Genomic DNA, 21,114 nt, shown 5'->3' with positions numbered 1-21,114 from the left:
GCTGTACTATCTCTGGAAATAATTCATGCATGGTTTCCCTTCCAACAGCTACTGTTTTTTTATACTAAAATTAAGTAAATATTACTAGTGGTGTGCATCTGCGCATATGCTACTCCGAGTTTGACTTCAAGGGGCAGTAGTGAGTTTTGAAAACTCCTTCCAGTCTTCCAGCAGAGGAAGAGATGCAAAGCACGTGATGACTTTGGTATGATATTGATGGAAGGAAGCTGTAGCCGAAATGAACACGTTACGAACAGCATTTTTGCGCTTTTCGGGGGCACAGAGTTTGCGTTGGTATGTGGCACCACTCATTTCTTTAAAAAACAAGTTGTGGTAAATTAGTTTGCTGAACGTTCAGTTATTTGTGAGTTTAACCACCAGCTGTAGCGATAACCTCACTTTGCCACACATGCGACAATGTTATTAATCTAATTAGAATATATTGCAAAACTAGATTAAATATAAATTGCACTAAAACATAGTGTAAAACATTAAAAGAGTGCAATGATATTTTTATAGTGCATATATGCTGTATGAAATCTCTTTCTTTTTAAGAGCGACAACATGTTTATATTCATATTACCTTTCATTTTTCATTAGTCATTCTAGTCTGACCACTGTACAAGTCATCTGTACATTGTCACTCTGCCATTCAGTTTTGAGGCACACTGGGTTGCAGTCTTCAGGGCTCCTCTACAGTGCATGCATGGATGTGTAAAATTTTACATTACATTATGTTCTAATTCTATTACAGGAGTAATGGCAGTCACCCTACCATATTCAGCTGCACTCAACTACGCTCTATCGGTTCCTTGGTTCTGTCCAGGGCAGGGGGCGAGCAGAAAACTTTCCTGCAAGGAAACCTGGACATCAAAGCAGATGGAGCCAGTGTTTTCCAGCAACCACTCTGGCACCATCAACAAGTCCGCACAGTCAAGCGTGGGACAGAATATCAACCAAAGAACATCAAACGAAAGAGGACCCATGGCTGGATCAAAAGAATTAGCGCTCCAGGTGGAATCGAAGTAATCCTGCGCCGAATGCTCAAAGGACGAAAATCCCTGACACATTGAGACTCTGACCGGACAGTTGCTTTGATACACCTTTGAAGTGAATCTCAGTTGAATGTCGGCTGTGCAGTAGAGCATTTGGGGTTCTATAAAATAGTTGTCAATTTAAAGAAATTAATGCATCATTGTGTTTTTTTATTTTATTTAATGGATCTCATCCTTCTTTGTACTTCCAGTTTAGTATTTCTTTTCATGTCAAAGGATCCGCTGTATGTAGTGTTAGTCAGATCAGAGCATTTACTCTTTGTTTCACAAATGACATCAGCTCACGTTGAAGTATTCAAGTTAGGACAAGTTTAAAATCACAATAATCATATTCAAATAAAAACTACATTTGTCATGATGTATGGTATCATATTTTATTTAAGCATTTGATGTGCATTTACTTAGTATTACGATGATAGTACAAACGTTTAAAAAAACAGGGCTCTGAAGTAACGGTGTATATTGTGTCTGATATACTGTTTAAATGTATTTTCACAGTAATTCCATTTTATTGCATTAGGAGTTCACACTCATAAGATCAAAATAAGCAAGGATAATACAATATTTTTAGATTGTCATATTTACTGTTTCATATAAGAAAAATAATAATGCGTAGAAAAATAGAAAATCTTTTTAAAATGTTTATGATTACAGTGCTCATTCAAACGTCCTTTCTTGCTTGCCCATGCCTAAACAGATTTTATCATGCAGGTGTTTTAGCATGCCGCCTTCAGTGAGTAAACAACATGGAGAACTCAGATTAATATATTGTATTAAAATGATCTTTGACATGCAGTTCCAATCACCACATGGTTGCTTTATGATATTTAAGCAAATGTTAAGCATCACAATCAGTGCTATATATTAACTTGAGTTGTATAACCATTTCATTCACTGTTTTTTTGAAAGATTATTACCAAAGTCTGAGCTCTCACTCTTTTCAACCTCGGATGAAAGCTCTTTTGATGAGGGATTTTGGTCATTTGTGTGTTGTGCATTAGTGGCCCTTGAGGCATCTTCTGGTTTCACTTGCTGTTCAGAACCAGCACCAGAACATGGATTTTCTTTTCCAAAGTTGAAGAGTTTGCCTGGGTTGAAGGACTTGCTGGGAGACTGTGATTTCTCATGGCTCCCATGTGTAGCTGCTGGTGCAACTGCTGCAGCGGCTTCCTTTTTTATCTCTTGAGACTTGAGGAACTTCAGAAAACCTGGAAGTTTGGCCTCACCACTTGTGGGAGAAGTGGTAGAGGTGAATTTACCCTGGAGTGGGATTATCTGTTTGAGTTTCATTACGTTATTGTTGCCTAAAAGGGAGCTGGGTCTCTTGAGTTTATCTCCTCCGGAGCTGAACTTGGCCCCTGGGCTTTTTTCATGGTGATGGTCCTCACCCCCTCTGAGATCAGACTTGTCTTGCTCACTGCCTTGTCGTGCCAATTCCTCTGCCAGTTTTTGATGTTCCTCTTCTTCTTCAGACTTCCTCCGTTGCTGCTGTTGGTGTTGCTGAGCGAGGCGTTCATGTTTCTGATGCACAAACAACACATTGTCAAAAGACAACCACCACAAGCCCTTTCGACTCACCAAACCGAGAAATTACATTTATTAGCCATATCATGATAATAATTAATGACTTATCAGTATCAGCTAAAAAATGTTTATCTATACATAAAAAATATTTGGTTATTGTTTATGCTCATCATGTGCTGTGCTACCTTGAGTGCTTCTCTCCGCTGGTATTCAAGTTTGGCCATCTCATCTGCCACCCAATTTGGAATATCAGGAATTGCAACATGAATAACATATTTGAGCAGAATGGCAAAGTGCTGAAAATCATATAAGAAAGAGTTACATTCAATTTACAACACTTAATTCTCTTATTCTCATTTTATAACATTTATCAGAACTGGCAGTAAAGACATTTACAATGCTGTCAAAGATTTCTATTTCAAATAAATGCTGTTCTTTTGAACTTTCCTGACAATTATATATATATATATATATATATATATCAGTTTTCAGACAAATATTTAGGAGCTCAACTGTTTTCAGCATTGATAAAAAGAGCATGCTTTCTGAGCACCAAATCAGCATATTAGAATTATTTCTGAAGGATCATGTGACACTGAAGACTGGAGTAATGATGCTGACAATTCAGATCTGCCATCAGAGGAATAAATTACAATTCAAAATATATTTGAAAAGTTAGTTAGTTATTTTAAATTGTAATAATATTTCACATGACTGTTCTCTTTCATAGGTTCACTCAACGCTGCGGAAAGCGCAGTGGGATATCCTCTGGATGTGCCGATTGCCTGAAGCCCTATAGAATCACGCCAATTCATTGGCTGATGGCGCTCGCGCAAAGCTGGCTCCGCCCCGACGCTCTTACGTCGTAGCATGATGTACGCGCGCGCGCCATCTTCTCCTCAGATTTCTCTGCCTTCACGAAGCGGTCACATCTCGCCCTTCGTTCGGTTTTTCTGAGCCCGAATTCTTCAAATTCAACTTCAGCTTTCGTCTCGACACTTCAGCGACTGGTATAAGTGGAACTCTGTTCTCCTTACAGTGAAGTGTCATGGATTATCGACGCTGCTCTCCGCCATGCGTTCGTTTTATCTCGAACGACGACCCTCACAGTAAGTGTGTTAAATGTATGGGGTTTTCGCATGCGCGTGAGGCTGTATTAGGATTGTCGAAATGTAAATTTTGTGACAATCTCCTTCTCAAAACCCTCCGCTCTAGACTCGCGGTTTTTGAGAAGGAGTCATTCGTTCCCCCCCGTCGCGCTCCCGAGACTGCTGAGGCCTCTCGTGGATCCGCGGCCTGGGGCTCGGATGTTGAGCTCGAGGATATTGAGTATGAGCAGACGGGCCTCGCCCTTTCTCTCCCTCCCTCTCCCGAGCACGCACGCGGCGCGGTTGAATTCGCGCATGATTATTTATGCCCCAGCCCGGGAGCCCGCGAATCGGTTTCTTTCGGTCTGGATGACGTGATTTACACTGCAGCCTCCGACTCCGAGGATTTCGGGCCTGCTTTGGCTGATGACGTTATCCCGCCTAGCGGCCAGGACGCGCGGCCTACACTGAGCTTATTGACGTGCTGTCGCGCGCTACAGAGAAGCTCTCTATTGACTGGCCTGATGAGCCCCGCGAGTCTCAATTGTCCAAACTCGACGAGAGGTTCCTACGTGGCCCTAATTCTAGGCCAGAGCGAAGAAAGCTGCCCTTTTTCAGCGATCTGCATCACGAGATCTCCAGATCCTGGAACCAGCCTTTCTCCGCACGCCTAACTAATGCGGCAGCCGCTGACTTCACCAACCTTGTGGGTTTTGTGGAGCAGGGTTATTCCGCTATTCCAGCGGTCGAGGACACGCTGGCTAACCACCTCGCCCCGTCGTCTGCACCGTCCTGGAAGGCGCGTCCCCTTCTTCCTTCCAAGGCTTGTAGGACTACTTCCTCCCTTATTGGGAAGTCTTACATGGCGGCTGGTCAAGCAGGCATGGCCCTGCATACCATGGCCATCCTTCAAGCCTACCAAGCGGACGTCTTGAAGGACATGGATGAAGGAGAGGGACTGACGCCCGAAGCTGTCAAAGAGCTTCGCAAAGCCACAGATCTGGCCCTAAGAGCCACCAAACACACTGCTCGGGCTGTTGGTCGCTCTATGGCGGGCTCGGTTGCTGCAGAGCGCCACCTCATGTTGAATCTCACGGAGATCCGAGACAAGGATAAGAGTTTCCTCCTGGATGCCCCTATCTCCCTCTCAGGTCTTTTCGGGGAGGCGGTCAACACGGTGGTTGAGAAGTTCCGCGCCGCTAAGTCTCAGTCGGCCGCGTTCAGGCAGTTTATGCCCAGGAGGGTCAGAGGGCCAAGAGACTCCAACCCTTCCCCTTCTCAAACCCGAGAACGCTCTGCTCATAGGGCTGAATTCCCTACTAGCAGGAGTGACCCGGCTCACCACCCTCCAACTACGGTCTGGGGAGCCCGAGGTCGTCCATTTCCCCGCCAGCGCCCTCACAAGCGCCTTCAGCTGAAGCGGTCCAACAAATCGGCCGCTCCAGCCTCCTCGAGCCGTTCCTGACCCGCAGGTCAGAAGGAGGAGAGCCTCACCAGATCTACGAGGTTGGGACAGACCGCGCAAGCGTTTCTGCCCTCCTCCACTCGGCTCTCCTCATCCAACCTTGTCACCTTCGCCACCCAGCGTGTTTCGAAGTGCAGGTCCTGTTTCACTCTCTTCACCCAGTCCGGCGCAGGAGGAAGGAGACGCGTCTTGCTTTCTCCCCTCGCTCCCGGTGCACGTTACACCCGCCAATCGCTTCCTCGGAGGCACAGTTCGTTTTCCTCTGGAGCAGGCGGACCCAGTTACTTCTATCCAGGCGGTGGTACCCCCCAGTACGTGTCAGGACGCCAAGCGCTCTCCTCCACGGTCATCCACGCCTCCCCATGGGAACCAGCGCGACACCCTACCTCAGGTATGTCCCTTGCACTGCAACACTCCTCTCCCTCTATCACATTTCGTTCAAGAATGGGAGCGTTTACCAGGGGTATCGCCTTGGATCCTTCGCACAGTTCGGCTCGGCTACACGCTTCAGTTTTGTCGCAACCCCCCCTGCTTCAACGGGGTCTTTCCTACTGTAGTCGACAGCGCCGCTCAGGCTTCTGTACTACAGCAGGAGATTTCACCCCTTCTGCTGAAGGGGGCGATAGAAGAGATTCCTTCGGGGGAAGTCGAACAGGGCTTCTACAGCCGTTACTTCCTGGTCCCGAAGAAGGGGGGCGGCCTGCGGCCGATACTAGATCTTCGCCGGTTGAATTTCTCTCTTTACAAGGGAAAATTCAAAATGTTGACGCTGAAGGCCATCATATCTCATATCCGGCTGGGGGACTGGTTCGTGACGGTAGACCTCAAGGATGCTTATTTCCACATCCAGGTCGTACGGCGACACAGGAAGTTCCTCAGGTTCGCCTTTGGAGAAAAAGCGTACCAGTACAGGGTCCTCCCCTTTGGCCTCGCTCTAGCGCCAAGGACGTTCACAAAGTGTATGGATGCTGCTCTGGCCCCGCTGCGGCTCCAGGGCATCCATATACTCAACTACCTGGACGATTGGCTCCTTTTAGCCCACTCCAGAGAGTTGGTGACTCACCACAGGGACATTGTCCTCCGTCATATTCAGTCTCTCGGTTTGAGGTTGAATACGGAGAAGAGCGTTCTTACTCCAGCTCAGAACACGGTTTTCTTGGGGGTACGCATGGACTCCGTTCTTATGCAGGCCCGTTTGGCTCCTGCACGGATTTCCAGTCTGGTGACATGTCTGTCCCGTTTTGCACTAGGCCAGCATGTTTCCGTGAGCACCTGCCGCAGACTTCTGGGCCTTATGGCCGCGGCCTCCCCTGTGCTACCTCTGGGGCTACTCCACATGAGACCTTTTCTGTGGTGGATGAAGCTCTCAGGGGCTCGGCCCACGGGGCCAGCCCTTCGCCTATTGAAGGTGTCGCGCAGTTGCTTTCGCGCCCTGTCAATCTGGCGGGACCCCCTCTTCCTTCAGAAAGGAGTCGGTATGGGTGCGGTATTCCGTCGCCAGATGGTTACGACGGATGCCTCTCTGACCGGATGGGGAGCGGTTTTCGAGGGCAGGCCAGCGTGTGGGGTTTGGACTGGCGAGACCCTCTCGTGGCACATAAACAGCTTGGAGCTGAGGGCTGTCTTCCTGGCTCTTTGCCACTTTCTCCCTTTCCTCGAAGGACACCATGTCATTGTCAGAACGGACAATATGGCAGTAGTGTCCCATGTAAACAGACAGGGGGGTTCACGATCGCGCACCCTAGACAGGCATGCGCGTCACCTTCTCCTGTGGTCCCAGGACAAGTTCCTCTCTCTGAGAGCAGTTCATGTCCCAGGGATTCTGAACCTCGCAGCAGATTTTCTGTCGAGGCAGAAGCTCAGGTCTGGGGAATGGATGTTGAACCGCCAGACGGTGGCCCTGATCTGGGAGGTGTTCGGGAAAGCGGAAGTGGACCTCTTTGCATCTCAGGAGTCGTCCCAATGCCCGCTTTGGTTCTCTCTGAGCCCTCCAGCTCCGTTGGGGATAGATGCGTTCGCCCACCCTTGGCCGATGCAGAAACTCTATGCCTTCCCGCCCATCAAGCTGATCCAGGCGGTTCTGTCCAGAGTGAGGGAGAGCGGAGTCCGCCTCCTTCTGGTAGCCCCATTCTGGCCGTCCCAGCCATGGTTTTCGGAGCTGATCCCTCTGTTGGAATCCTCCCCCTGGGAGATACCGGTCAGGGAGGACCTGCTTTCCCAGCTTCAGGGCAGGATATGGCAGAGGATTTCCCACTGGGTAACGGAGGCTATTTCGCTGGCTTACGAGGTGCGTGGTTTGCCTTCACCTCTTAGCATCAGAGCACATTCCACCAGAAGTGTGGCTTCCTCTCAAGCTCTCTTTAGAGGGGCCCTCTTGGAAGACATTTGTGTGGCGGCAGGTTGGTCCTCTCCGCACACCTTTGTGAGGTTCTATAATTTAGATCTTGACATGACTCCAGGTTCCCAGGTTCTATCTGCTTGAACCTATCATGGTTGTTATTATTATTTGGTCTGGTACCAGTTATGGCAGCGCTTAGCTTGGCGAGTTTGGTATTTCGTTCCCACTGCGCTTTCCGCAGCGTTGAGTGAACCTATGAAAGAGAACGTCTCTGGTTACTTACGTAACCTATGTTCTCTGAATAGGGAACGAGACGCTGCGTTCGCTGCCAAGCTCCTCGCGCTGCCGACAGTTTTTCTTTTCGGCAGAGAAATCTGAGGAGAAGATGGCGCGCGCCAGGCACGGCGCCAGGATTTCAGGTTTGGATGGGTCAGACCAATTGTGGGTGGGCCTTAAATTAAAAACGTTAAAACGTCATCCAATCACTGTTTAATCTAATAAAAGTTACTGACTAATATACTGCTATATTATCTGTACGCAGGGCCGGCTATACATAATATAGATTTTAATAGCTTGATGCTCTTTAAATATTTTGTTGCATTGTTAAAAAGTTTCGGTGCATATGGACGGAACTATCCGCGATCGCTCTCCTTGGTTCTGACCAAAGAAGAGCGCTTTGGAATCTCCATTACGCATTTACCTGGGCTGCGTTTCCCGATAAAAGAAAAAACGATGCTCTTTATAAAATAAGCACTTCAGAAATAGTTGAAATTGCATTTATTAGGACTCATGGGATATTATAAAAAATAATCTAAACTATAATAGCCTATATTTAGACTGTAAAAGAGGTCAGGAATGTAATATTTCCCCAAAACATAGTTTAGTTCTGCTCCTATAACATGAGGCCGAATATTTCACAATTCTTAATTGTTTTAAGTTTTCAACATGCTACATTACAGATCAACAACACTGCCCGACAGTTTCAATCAATAGCCTACTCGGGAACAGAACTTGTTCATTAACAACGTCATCTGTCCATTTATTTATTTTCGATTTCATTAACAACAGACTTACTTATTATACAGAGAAGATGTATTAAAATGTAACCTATACAATATCACAATATCAACAAAGTGATCTGCATTGCAGAAAAACAACAACAGCAAAAAACATTTCAGAAGCCAAAAAATAATCAGGCTAAAAAATAACAACTGAGTAACAACTAAGTAAAAGACACTCATATTTATGCGCTAACAGACAGGCTTAAAAGATTGCCAAACGTGAAGGAAAGGGAAGAAGAGAGAGTATGAGAAGAATATTCATTCATTGCAAATCAAATTATTTATCAGAGCAGTAGGAAAGGGCTACTGTAACGGTCACTTTGTGCTTTTATGTTAATCTGAGGTAAAATGAGAACTGCGCATGTGCGTACTGGGTAGACTGTCAGTAATAGATTTGAAAGTTGAGGAGATAACCGCTCCACCGACCGTTGTAGGCCTACTCTTTCTTTTATTTCATTTTATATTTGTGGACGAGTGTGACGTTTGAGTAATTTTACTAAACACGGGGAAAATAGGCTACGCTCTCGTCTTTCGTGCATCTTTCCCTCCGACACCTCTGAGCCTCAACTTTGCGTTACACTAGGCCTACCTATCTTTCCGAAATTACAGGAGTAGTCGGCGGGGTTTGCTCTTGAAAATGTCAATGATTTCATCGAAGTCGAGAGTTACTGTAAGCTCTCTCTCAAAGGTCAACAGACAGAGGGACATAAGCGAGAGGTAAGCATGGTGCTCCTATTTGGTGTTTTAATCCGGTTGACACTGGAAAAGACGCGTTCAACTGTACAAGATGTCATTGGCAGTGTTATCAGAGCTTTTAAGAAAGCATGGATATTCGGGAAAACGTCCCCATTGCATATGTCCATCACTTCTACAAGACTTTTGAGATGTCTTACTTTGACATCTCTTACTTTGGCTCTCAACGAAGGCGGTCGCATTTTCATTCCCTCCTCTCCCTTACCTCCCCTGCTTTTGCTCCTCTCGTCTCGTCTAGTCTACTGTCTTGTACTTTGTGAGAGACTCTCTCCGCACTGCTCTCCAAACTAAGAAATTATGGATTTGATCAACTGGTCTCTCAACGCAATTGACACCATCTTCTCGACGAGAAGCTTGGGTTCGGAGGAACCTGACTGCCCTGCCGGAACGTTCGCAGCTGGCTACACGATGGACGCATGGGAGAGGTGGCGGGTCGTGTGTCTGGCGGCTCTTTCCGTGGAGGACATTGAAGATATCTACCTATTCGGAACCATGATAACAGGTTTTCTGCTGATTGGATTAGGCATTGCCCTGGTTTATCGAGAAATTAAGAAGTCGGCGACAGCTGTCCAAAGCTCCACAAGGCTGCCCGTCATGATTGAAGCAGTGGGCAGAGCTGTCAGCACTCAGACTGTGACTATGAACCACTATATGGATAACATCATGGAGAAGCTCACAGCTCTGCAAAGGCAAATGGATCGTTTCGGAGACCAAAATGGACCAGGGGCTGTGTAAATCGGAATGCGGCTACTCGTCCTGAGACCAAACAATCCCAATCTTATCTGCTTTCGGCCCCCCTCATCCAGCACTGGCCTTGGCCAAGGCCGCTGTTGGAACAACAACTCCTCCGGAAGAGCACTGCAGTGAGACGCTCTTGCGTTCCTTCCCCCACTCCCCACAAACACCTGCTGATTGTTGACTCTGTCTGGGACATGATCAGGGTTGTCTCCATGGCAACTTGCTGTGTATCGCTATGACAATCCTGCGGACTTGAGGCACTAAGATTATGATGCCAGGCATAGTGACTCTCCAGGCCTACACATACACGAACTCTTACATATATACAGATATGCAATCACCCCCCCACCCCCGATCCCTCGCCTTCAACGCTTTGTACCACCAGTCTGACAGGCGGGTCTGTGACCAGCGCCGAGAATGGCTGCAGGACCGGACGGATACCTGTCTGAGCTGGGTTACCTCCATCCCCCACTCCCCTCCCCTGTTGCAAGTCTTGTGTGTTCTTTGTTTGTAGAGTGTACTGATTATGTGCAAATGTTGCTGAGGTGTTTTTTACTGTTCCCAAACTGTACTCCTCACAGGAGCATAGTCTGGGGGTTGCCTTTTTTTTTCTCCTCACCTCTCCTCATGTTATGCTGTATTTTCTTCCTAAATGCTCTGTCTTCCTGTCCTGTCTACCCCCTTGTCATATTGTATGTATTTTTGTATGGACAGGTTGATGGCTAATTTCGTTGGTACTTGTGACCAATGACAATAAAGGCTACTACTACTACTACTACATGTTCTCCTCTTTTTTTCTTCCTCTCTAGGAGTTGCACAAACACGTCGAGCTCTGACTCTGATATGGTTACGTGGAAGCGCTTCCCTGTATCATTGAGAGACTTCGCTATAGTGGCCAAGCTGGTGTCATTTGTATCAAGGCTAGGGGACATAAGGATTGCAGCAGATGCCATGAGGCCATAGGTGTCACTGTGGAATCGAGTGTTCAGTTCATTAAGCTGGCAGTCTATTAGCGTGTTGGAAATGTTGCGCAGGTCACTATCACTCCTCACCCTTGTCGATTTCCCCAACGTGCATGTGACAATACTTCCCTCAAATCGGCCTGGGAGCTTTCTTGAGCGAGGCAAACTCATGACATCCCAGTTCCCGACATCATGATCCTCCATCATCTTATTTGTTGTTGCCAAGATATTTGAGAACGCAGAGTCACCGGAGCGAATGTCTGTCAGTTCTTGTTTGAGGTTCTCGATCAAATCAACCGTGTCTGTCAGTGATGTGTCGATGGACTGGAGGCTTTTAGACGTGAAGTCTGATTTACTGAACAATTGTATGAAAAGTACAAGGAGGAATATGAACTTTTTTGTTCTGATCTGCTGAAGTAGTGACTGTGCCTCAATCTCACTCTGTCCCCCATCTTCCGCATACTGTGCCAGCACCTCCACGATAACATCATACAGAATGAAAACTTTTGTCACTGCGGCTGATCTTGAATCCCACCTGGTGTCACACCCTCGCTCCAATTCCAATGACCTCTGATCGGGCCGCATCTCTCTTTGCGCGTTAAGGAAACGGGCATGACGTTCGCTGCCGCACATGAAGGTGTGCAAGGTGTTGAGAGTGTCGAAAAAAGTAGAAGCATCCAGCGATGTCCGGGCCACAGTTGACAGGACGAGGTTTAACCTATGAGAGTGACAGTGCACGTAGATGGCGTTTTGAAAGGTGCCCTTAAGGATGGCTTGGACACCACCCTTATGCCCAGCCATTACCGATGCACCATCAAACCCAAAACCAACGCAAAGGCTAGGGTCTAGTTCAAAAGGTGCGACAACTTCTAATATTTTTTGTGCTATCGCATAAGCAGTCATGTTGTCTGTGGATACGATGCCAACAGCGCGTTCTCGCACAGTCCCCATGTGCACATACCGAAAGCAAACAGCCACCAGCTGCTTTTTAGATACATCCTTACACTCGTCTGCTAAAATAGCATAGAAAGATCCCTCATGCAGTTCACGTTTAATTCGTCGCAACAGGAGAGTGCACGCAGCATCCAACAGGTCATTCTGAATTTCGTGACTGAGCATCTTTGCATTGCTAGGGATCGCATCTAGTCGCTCTTGAGTTGCTTTGTCATGCCTGCAGACAAGTCTATAAAATTCTAGGAAATTACCTGCGTTTTTGACCTCCTCATTCTCCCGGTTGCCACGCAGGGGTACTTCTTGTTTGGCACAAGTAATCAGAACGTCCAGAATTACTTTGATGTGCTCCCGATTCCTCTCTATGATTTCACACTGTCTACCATCTGTGTTGTTGAGTTGATGGATGACAGAGCCCCGCTCAGACATTGACAGCCTGTAATTGTTAAATTTATCCAGAGCAAATGTGTGCGATTTGCTATTCTGGTGCTTTAAACAAGCGTGATTGAGGTGCTTCCAGTCCCGGTATCCAGTCTGGCTAAACTTCTCCTCCCTGCCCCGATCACCAAAGTGCCTACACATCTTACAGAAGACTGCATCCTTCCTAATGCTGTACTCAAGGAAATTGTATCTGCTATACCAGTTTGTGGAGAAACTCCTTGCTTTATCACCTATCACTGTGACCGGATACTTCAGCACTGGTTGAGTTGCGGGCTCATCCACGGAAGACAGATCCACAGCAGGACTATCATCCACTCGCGAGTCAAAGGCGCTGAGAGGCAGAGGCGCTGGCGCCCTCCTAGCAACGGTGCTGGTCGCGCTAGCTGCGCTAGTCGCACTAGCATTCTGGGGTGGCAGAGACGGAGATGTGCTAGGTGATGTGGATCTCAGCTCTCCTTCATCTCCTGGTTGCAGCGATGACTCAGAGACTGTACGTGCGCGTTTAAGGTACCTAAACAACGACTGTTGTAACATTGTCCTTTACTGGAAATTATTTTTATACAAGCTAATGATAAGCGCTGAAGCTGTTTCATGCGGCGGGGGCTGCTGCGCTGGGGTTGGAAAATATGTGACGTCATTATGTTTTTTAATTTAATCATTGTTGATTATTAAAGTGAGCATGCAGCATGAGAGAGATGATAGGCTATCATGAGATGCGCAATATTTCTGGATACATGGAGTGGGTATTAAAACATTATTTTGACCACTTAATTGAGTTTTTTCGTTTTGTATTAAATTGTATCTTAATTTTGATCAATGTTTTATTATTTATTGAATAAATAAGAAGCAAATATATAGCAGACAATGTAATAGGCGCCGGCAAAATGTAATTGCGATTTTTTTAATCTCACAATTCTGACTTTTTATCTCAGAATTACATGATATAAAGTGGCAATTGCAGGTTAGCTATAAAGTCAGAATTGCGTGATATAAAGTCGCAATTGTAGCCTATGTTATTAAGTCAAAATTGCGTGATATAGGCTAAAAGTGCGAGAAATATAGCTTGAAATTCTGGCTTTTTTCACATAATTGCATGTTTATCTCGCAATTCTGACTTTATAATAGGCCTACGTAATTGGGAGATATAAAGGCAGAATTGCAAGATATAAAGTGCGTGTTACAAAGTCAGAATTGTGAGATATAAAGTAAACTATGGGTAAAAAAGAGAAGCAATTGCGACTTAATTTCACGCAATTCTGACTTTATTTCACGCAATTCTGACTTAATAACATGCAATTGCGGCTTTATTTCACGCAATTGCGACTTTAGTTCACGAAATTCTGATTTTATATCTCGCAATTCTGACTTTTTTTCTCAGAATTGCGAGATATAAAATCAGAATTTCGTGAACTAAAGTCGCAATTGTGTGAAATAAAGTCGCAATTAGCCTATCTTTTAAAATGTTTTATTCTATGGCGGAAACAAGCTTCCATACTAGGCTATAGCCTGCCCTATTTAAGTAGCCTAAGGCCTTATTCCACATATCTTCGAAGTTCGAACCAGCAGGCCATTCTGGGTTGAGTGCGCGAGCCTGCAGAATGAGCGAACAGAGCGGAATATTCAGAAATGCGCTCTCCGCTCACATCCTCTGATCGGAAGAAAACCCGAACACCGTCTGCTGAACTTGCGCAGAAACATCAAGAAATAACCAGCTTAAAATTGTTTTTAAAACTAAACATTTAGACTATTTTAGCACAAATTATGAGCTTAATTGGCGATTTTTTATAATTCTTAACAAAAAAAATTGAAGAAAAGTTTTGGGTGGGCCTGTTGAAAAGTGGGTGGGCCTGGGCCCGTCAGGCCCACCCATAACGCCGTGCCTGGCGCGCGCGCCTACATCATGCTACGACGTAAGAGCGTCGGGGCGGAGCCAGCTTTGCGCGAGCGCCATCAGCCAATGAATTGGCGTGATTCTATAGGGCTTCAGGCAATCGGCACATCCAGAGGATATCCCACTGCGCTTTCCGCAGCGTCTCGTTCCCTATTCAGAGAACATAGGTTACGTAAGTAACCAGAGACGTTTTTACTGTATTTTTTTATCTGATAAATGCAGCTTTGGTTAGAAAATTATTTCAAAATAATTCTAAAAAAACAGTTTTTTACTATTTAAATATATTACTTGTCCTTTACCTCTAATACTACAACAGAGACGATGGCCGCCTCAGGGCTCATCCAGGGGAAGAGTCGTTGCAGCTGTCCACATTGACCAATAAGGTAACAGTTCACAATTATAGCAATCAGACCCATTGCCTCCATTGCAGTCTGTTTAAATTTGAATAAAAAACAAAAGTGAGAGAACAAACAAGTTCAAACAATAATAAATACAATCTGCTATGAACTATTTATTAAGCAATTAATCTGAATAGATCTCCTGACCTGCCATTGTCCAATGTTTTCAACCCTTTGCCCAAAGGGTCTCTGGAGGCCTGTGCAAAGTTTTAAGGCATCGCTTCGGATCTCTACAATGTTGTTTATGAGGGCACACATGGCTGCCAGAGGAAATGCAGAAGAGAAAAGCACGACATAGCCAAACTGTATGAACATCTCCTGGTAATCTTGGAGAGTATCCTGCAAGTCAAAAGAAAATAATCTTGTTTTTGATATAATTTTTTTTTAAATGCCATGATTGGGTTCAGAAAGTAGCACATACGTGTCAAAAATAGTATTTATAAACTTATTATTAACAATGGCATCAGCTGACTGATGATCAAGGTGGATGAGCACAGACCTCATAAATTAGCATGCAACTTTCAATTTCCGGTTGGGTCAAAACAGTAGATTCAGTCTCCTCTGGAGGGTCCATCCAGGACATTTTCTTTTCCGTACTGTTGTTGTCCGGAGCAGATTTTGTCTTTCTTCTCTGGGGTCCTAGGGGTTTACTCACAGAATCATCCATTTCTCTGTCATCATCATCATCATCGTCATCATCACGTATATCAAATACTAAGGATGGATCCATTCCTTCCTCCACAAGGGTAGGACTGCCATCGTCCTGTAAGCTGGCCTGTGTTGGCGCTTCTACAACCTTGTCTTTGTAATCCACCTTCTCGGTGAAGCTGACCTTTCTTTGCTTCAGACCAGCATCATCATCCCCTTCCTCTGTTTTGGGAACTCTGTAGCTGCCGATTAAACTCCTCCTCTCTCTCTTCTCTGATTGCTCAGGAGGTGTGCCACTTTTTTTCATGTCCAGACTGGGTTGGCAAGTCAGTCGTATTCTTTGCACTATCAAATGGCTATAGTTCAGGAGCATGGTTTGAATTAAGTCCCATAACGTCCTCAGAGCACCTAATTTATGGTGCTCATAGAGATATGGCTGTAACACTTCTTTGATATTTTGTAGAAATTGGCGGATGATCAATAACGTAGCCAGCATCTGTAAATTAAAGAGAGTCATTTTTTTTTGTATGGGGTGCAGAATGATTTATTCATGACACATTGTTGCTTTAATATTATTCTGTCGTCTATGTTACCTCTTTTAACCGCTCCATGTCTTTGAGATAAAATCCGATGTAGAAAAGGCTGAGGTAAGAATTTATGAACTGAAACTTTAAAATACAGAACACAATATTTAACCATTACAGACACACTTCATACATTTATCAAATTACAAAGTTTTTACAATATTCTGATACAAAAATAAACAGATAAATATATGAAATAAAGAGTTAAACTTACAAAAACAGTTTTGAGGATGAGATTATTGTCATAAGTGCTTTGAAGTCTGTAATTTTCTGTTAAAATGGAAAGATTAATAAGCAGGCGTCACTAAAGAAAAACCAATAATGAACAAACAAGCAGTGAAATAACCAAGAATGCAAGTTTGCTGCTAATTTGATGACCCAATTTATGTTTCAGGCTGAATTCATTTGCACACATATTGTAAAATGAAAATCCAAAAATGCAAATCATTTTGTAAATACTATTATGTTGTAAGCTGATATAAGACTTACCCATATCATTGAGCCAGAGAGCTATTTTCTTGTACACTTCATCACATACAGTAACAGTTATAGCCAGTAGAATTTTTGGAATAAATCTACATATGCTTGGCAACTCTTTTGTTTCCATGACAAATTCCTGTAAAAGGAATCATGAATCCTAAATATCTTGGGACAATTGCATAACTAATATATTCGAAACTTAGTTGCATAAGATATTTAAAATAACCTGTTGTAGTAAGTTTTGTAGCAAAGTTTAGAGTACTTACTTGAAGTTCCAGGCACATAAACATGGCCAAGCAGACGAAGCAGAGACAGAGGATACAGGTGGGAAAGCTGACCAACCAGCGGAACATTCTCCTCTTCCAGGGTGGGTAGAAAAACTCCTCACAGCCTGTCACTGGACTGCAACGTTTAATTCCCTGATATTCATGTTGCAAAAGGAGTCAAAAATTACAGTTCAGTCCAGGGGTTGATTTAAACACTGGTGGGAAGCCAATATATAATGATCAAATTCTAAACTTACAATCCTGAAACACATTCTATCACTATTTCCACAAAAATATTAGGCAATAGTAAACTGTTTTCAACATTGATAATAATAGAAAAAAATGTCTTTAGCACCAAATCAGCATACTTGAATAATATTAATCTTTGGGCAGAGATGACCATCAATAACTTTCACCTGCTGTTGTCATTCATTTCGTGTCAAATATAAGGTCATGTAAAAATGTTGTCAGCAAGCATACCCGAAACTGTGGACGGGGTTCCTCTAGTGACTCTGTGGGGGTGTCCAGCGTTCCCCACTTGTATGCCAGTTCTGCTTCCCTTCGCTTCCATCTCTCCAGGAACAGTGTTGCCCACACCACATTGAAAAGGGCGAATACCACACAGCAGATATCCTGACTTGTCTACATATGAAAAAAAAGGGTTGGTTATAAAAACCAGGCCTCATTACCAAATGAAAAACTCTTGTATACTTTTATACTTCCATTCTAAAAGTGTAGGACTCTTATATTAAGGAAAATAACCTGCCTGATCAGACTCAGCAAAGATCCAGAGCAGAAAGCCAATCACTGCTGGATACAGCATAGAGTTGGTGTAAAAGCCCAACCACGCAAAGTACATGCCAATCTTCACACCAAAATAATCACACACATCATCTGTCAAGAATAGGACAACCAAACGATCAGCATTTGAATAAGCCATTTTACAATATGCAATTAGAAAGAAAGTTTATGGGGGAAATTTATTTTTCCCCAAAACTTGGTAAAGTCCGATTGAGACATTGTTAGATTGGCACTGAGGTAAAATACAAAATGTCTGAACTGCAATACAGGCAAATATGCCTATAGTAACATCATATCTTCACAATGAATCACTTTTGGGCTCCTTTTTAGAGCTCTAATTACACATAACAAGACATGTAGTGACTGGTAGTTTGTATTCAGAATTGATACTGTAGCACTTCATATTTGCTTAGAGCAAATCAGTCAGCACTGAAGAAAGTAGGTAGATACACATGAGTTTGTTTGCTAAAGGAAGAGCCGTGGACTGGAGGAATCTCATTACACAAACACTGAAAAGCACTAGCCATCTCAGAACAACTAAAAGTTAGTCGGCACTGCTCTTGTGCATGTTGGTGAAAATATAGGAGTTCTCACCTAGAGGTTGCCTCTCACAGACTGCCTGAACCCAAGACGTCATCAACTGGTTCAGGATTCTCTGCTCATGAAGGGGAAACATTTGAAGAATCACACCCCTGGCTATAAGCTCTGGTACTGCCAAGGACACACAAAATTGTGATCAGATTTGTGAAAAAAACATGAATTCTTAAACTAAAAACAAAAAATTTTAGAAGTAAAGAATTGCTAAAATATCTACTGATTGGTTGACCCGCCAGGAAGTGAATATTATGAAGGCCATCGCCCTGTTTGGCCCGCAGATTATCCAACCAATATTTGATAATAATCTGACGCTCCTAAAAAAATGAGTGTGTTGGTAAAACCTTTATGACATCAGACATTCATGATTTCACATGAGAAAATTGCGTAAGGCAGGAAATGAGACATTAAGACAGACCTGTGATGTGAAGAAACACAGCTCACTCTCGATGTTTTCATAGATGTCATCCTCCTCACACGAAAACCTGCGAGTGCCGCCTCCATAGCGTGGCTTCACTTCCTTTTGCATCCCCATCTGTTCAGCTCCACGCAACAAGCTTCAGACAAAACACAAAGATGATTCTGCTGCTGTATTTATTTAGGACCGAGTGACCATCTGTCAAACGTTTCAGACTTTTTATATGGAAAAATACAATACAATAACTGTGGTGAGATACTTCTAGAGTCAAGTAGGTTGTCTACAGTGTCTTACTTCTCAAAGGTTGAGGCAATGAAGAATGCATAGGTGTGCGTGTATTTATGCTGTCGGATCTGGATTCTGATTTGTGGAATTCCCAACCGGATTTGGTTCAGTAACCATAACAGCGTATGGTCATCTGTGGTGTCTGTGGAAAAGATAACAAGCTGAAATATGTTTATCAATAGATCTAATAAAATAATTACGTTAAATTCACATTTTATTATCACTCTTTATTTTTTAATATAATGAAAAATAGATGTTATACAACATGCACATTTGCATTCATATAAGGTTGCAAATATTACATACTATTTAAGATGTAAAGCTGAGAAAACACATCTAAATTATTAAAAAACTGCATTAGTGCAAAACTGAAAGATATAACCTCAGCACCTGGGAATGTCATAAGAATATCACAGTTTTCAGTGGGTGCCATTGCGATGGTAGATTTATGCCCCATGAGGTACTGCCTGGCATGAAAGAGACGACCTCTGAGCAATTTCTCTGTTTACAAGAGGAAAGAATGTATTATTGTGATATATATTATTGTATATATATATATATATATAGGTCAAAACACATGACTTGTTTTGGCTTGTTCGTTTGGTTAATTCAATGTTACCAACAAGCCAAATCCAGTATTGTGTTTTGACCCAAAAAGATGAAACCATCTTTTTTTATGTAGTTAGTTAGCAGACAAAATATGACCACTGAAACGTCTGCACTCTGCACAGTGCACACACGGTCACAAACCACTACAGCTTTACATTTGATCAATCACCCTATTGAGGTCAAACCAAACTGACATTTCTACAGAGTCGTTGTCTACCAAACCTCACTTTACACTTATAAATCCTTAAAGCTTTAAAGCTCAGCATTATGCCCAGAAATATGGTTAAATCAGAAGTTGATGGCAGTGTGCTGTTGTATGGAAACTGTTCCTTTCCATCGAATAAGAGGATTATTGCTAATGTGCCAAATTGAATCAAGTTTTTCTTTTATTTACCAGAGCCAATATGTTAAATGCAGCTTTCCTCATGTGGAAGCCCTTGTTCTAAGTTTAAGGAGTTCTTTGGAGGAAACAGAGTCCTTGTGTGAAAGATGTTATCAATTTTGTGACCACTGTGTCACAAACTGTGCTCTTTTTTTCCGTGACAGTTACATGAAGTGTGAAGAAAATGAGAGCTGAAGTTTTAACATTATTCACTTTGGCAGCCTATAAGGGCTCAAATTACATTTCATGCTTCATGTTTGTTGAAGAATAAAAAAAACTTATGTTGCCATTCTGTGATATTGCCGAATTGCAAGAGCTAATGAGGACAGAAAAGAACTAGACAAAACGATGTAGCTCGATGTAGCATTTAACAGTGTGACATTACAAATATGCATTTAGCTCTAGTAGCTTTTAAAGCACAATTATATATTCAAGTGACTGCATTCGAACATAATGATGTTGTCGAGCAGCATAACATGCAGGAATCATGGACATATCATGGAGAATGATTTTGCCTAAAATATATGGGGTCAAATGTTTCGATGACATGGTAACAACTTGAATGAGCACAGTTACAAATAATTTCATAAATATGTAGGAAATATTTATGTGTATTAGGTGCTTTATGTGCCAACCACATACAGGTGAAGCGCCTATACCATTTAACACGCTTACAAACAATATAAACAGCCGATAACGAACAGGCAAATGATGTTTACTGGGCAAATATCAGACCCTCAGATATCAACCTTTAGTTTTGTATCCTGCCCCAAAGCTATCAATCTTGTCATACACAATAAAGAAAACACAGCGATACTGAAACAAGCATATTTTAGGTTTAAACTAACCTAGGACAGCTGGATAACAGCATGCAAGCGTCTGGTATGTCAGTGTCACTCACCTAATACCGCCGAGGACATCGCGTGCGATCTTCGCTTTGCTCTGCTTTATGAATACGTCAGCTGTGATGATGCCGTCGTCGGCGCTGGTGCTGAAACTGCTCGGCCGGAACCAGCGAGGCTTCCCGAGCGGCCAGAGCCTTTTTCCTGATGCAAACAGGTGCAGAAAGTCCATTGACCGCTACATAAATCGCCAATCACATGTTGACATTGATCATCCATGGCGCTGTCAACACTCAGCGGATTTCCTCATAATTTGACAAGAGCTTTTTCGGCTACCATTTATACCCTACGTTTGGTCGCTTAGTTCTTTTTCGCTGTGTTTGGTTTCCAGTAACTTGTCAGTAAGTTGCATGCGCCATCTGTCTCCTCTTCTTGACTGGAAAATTACGCAACGTGAGGTGCATAATTCATAGATGTACTGAAACGAACCAATCACATTGACTGCGCAAAGCGTTCGCGCACAAAGAGGTGGAAATTCAG

At 43.6% G+C, this 21,114-nt stretch overlaps 2 protein-coding genes across 3 annotated transcripts; one reads left to right on the top strand and one right to left on the bottom strand.

Moving 5' to 3' along the window:
• Positions 1-134: 134 nt before the first annotated feature.
• mrpl34 (mitochondrial ribosomal protein L34) lies at positions 135-1,186 on the top strand. Its single transcript, XM_056235445.1, has 2 exons — positions 135-294; positions 755-1,186. The coding sequence occupies exons 1-2, from the start codon at positions 239-241 to the stop codon at positions 1,071-1,073; spliced, it is 375 nt and encodes a 124-aa protein (XP_056091420.1). The 5' UTR covers positions 135-238; the 3' UTR covers positions 1,074-1,186.
• Positions 1,187-1,410: 224 nt separating this feature from the next.
• Positions 1,411-21,114, bottom strand: ano8a (anoctamin 8a). Of its 2 annotated transcripts, XM_056235418.1 has the most exons (17): positions 20,634-21,114; positions 19,132-19,242; positions 18,751-18,883; positions 18,457-18,595; positions 18,259-18,355; positions 18,039-18,155; positions 17,410-17,537; positions 17,124-17,285; positions 16,644-16,796; positions 16,387-16,513; positions 16,112-16,167; positions 15,907-15,981; positions 15,165-15,809; positions 14,813-15,004; positions 14,567-14,698; positions 2,765-2,875; positions 1,411-2,576 (listed from the first exon to the last, which is right to left on the bottom strand). In XM_056235418.1, exons 1-17 carry the CDS (start codon positions 20,650-20,652, stop codon positions 1,947-1,949), a joined length of 3,027 nt encoding a protein of 1,008 aa, XP_056091393.1. In that variant the 5' UTR covers positions 20,653-21,114; the 3' UTR covers positions 1,411-1,946. The 2 variants fall into 2 exon arrangements, with proteins under 2 accessions (XP_056091393.1, XP_056091394.1); XM_056235419.1 differs by lacking the exons at positions 19,132-19,242; positions 20,634-21,114 and having other exon boundaries at positions 18,483-18,595; positions 18,751-18,966.

Source organism: Rhinichthys klamathensis, unplaced genomic scaffold, assembly GCF_029890125.1.
Source record: "Rhinichthys klamathensis goyatoka isolate OS25496 unplaced genomic scaffold, OSU_Roscu_1.1 h1tg000422l_1, whole genome shotgun sequence".
In the NCBI taxonomy this organism is placed as follows: domain Eukaryota; kingdom Metazoa; phylum Chordata; class Actinopteri; order Cypriniformes; family Leuciscidae; genus Rhinichthys; species Rhinichthys klamathensis.
This window is presented reverse-complemented; position numbering and strand designations above follow the sequence as displayed.

Excerpts from the sequence above, each read along its gene's own strand:
- mrpl34 (XM_056235445.1), top strand. The coding sequence starts at position 239 with ATGAACACGTTACGAACAGCATTTTTGCGCTTTTCGGGGGCACAGAGT. Across the intron at positions 295-754 it reads GGGGCACAGAGTTTGCGTTG|GAGTAATGGCAGTCACCCTA; the intron begins GTATGTGGCACC and ends ATTCTATTACAG.
- ano8a (XM_056235418.1), bottom strand. Across the intron at positions 18,884-19,131 it reads TATTCTTATGACATTCCCAG|ACACCACAGATGACCATACG; the intron begins GTGCTGAGGTTA and ends TCTTTTCCACAG. Across the intron at positions 2,577-2,764 it reads AGCGGAGAGAAGCACTCAAG|AAACATGAACGCCTCGCTCA; the intron begins GTAGCACAGCAC and ends TTTGTGCATCAG.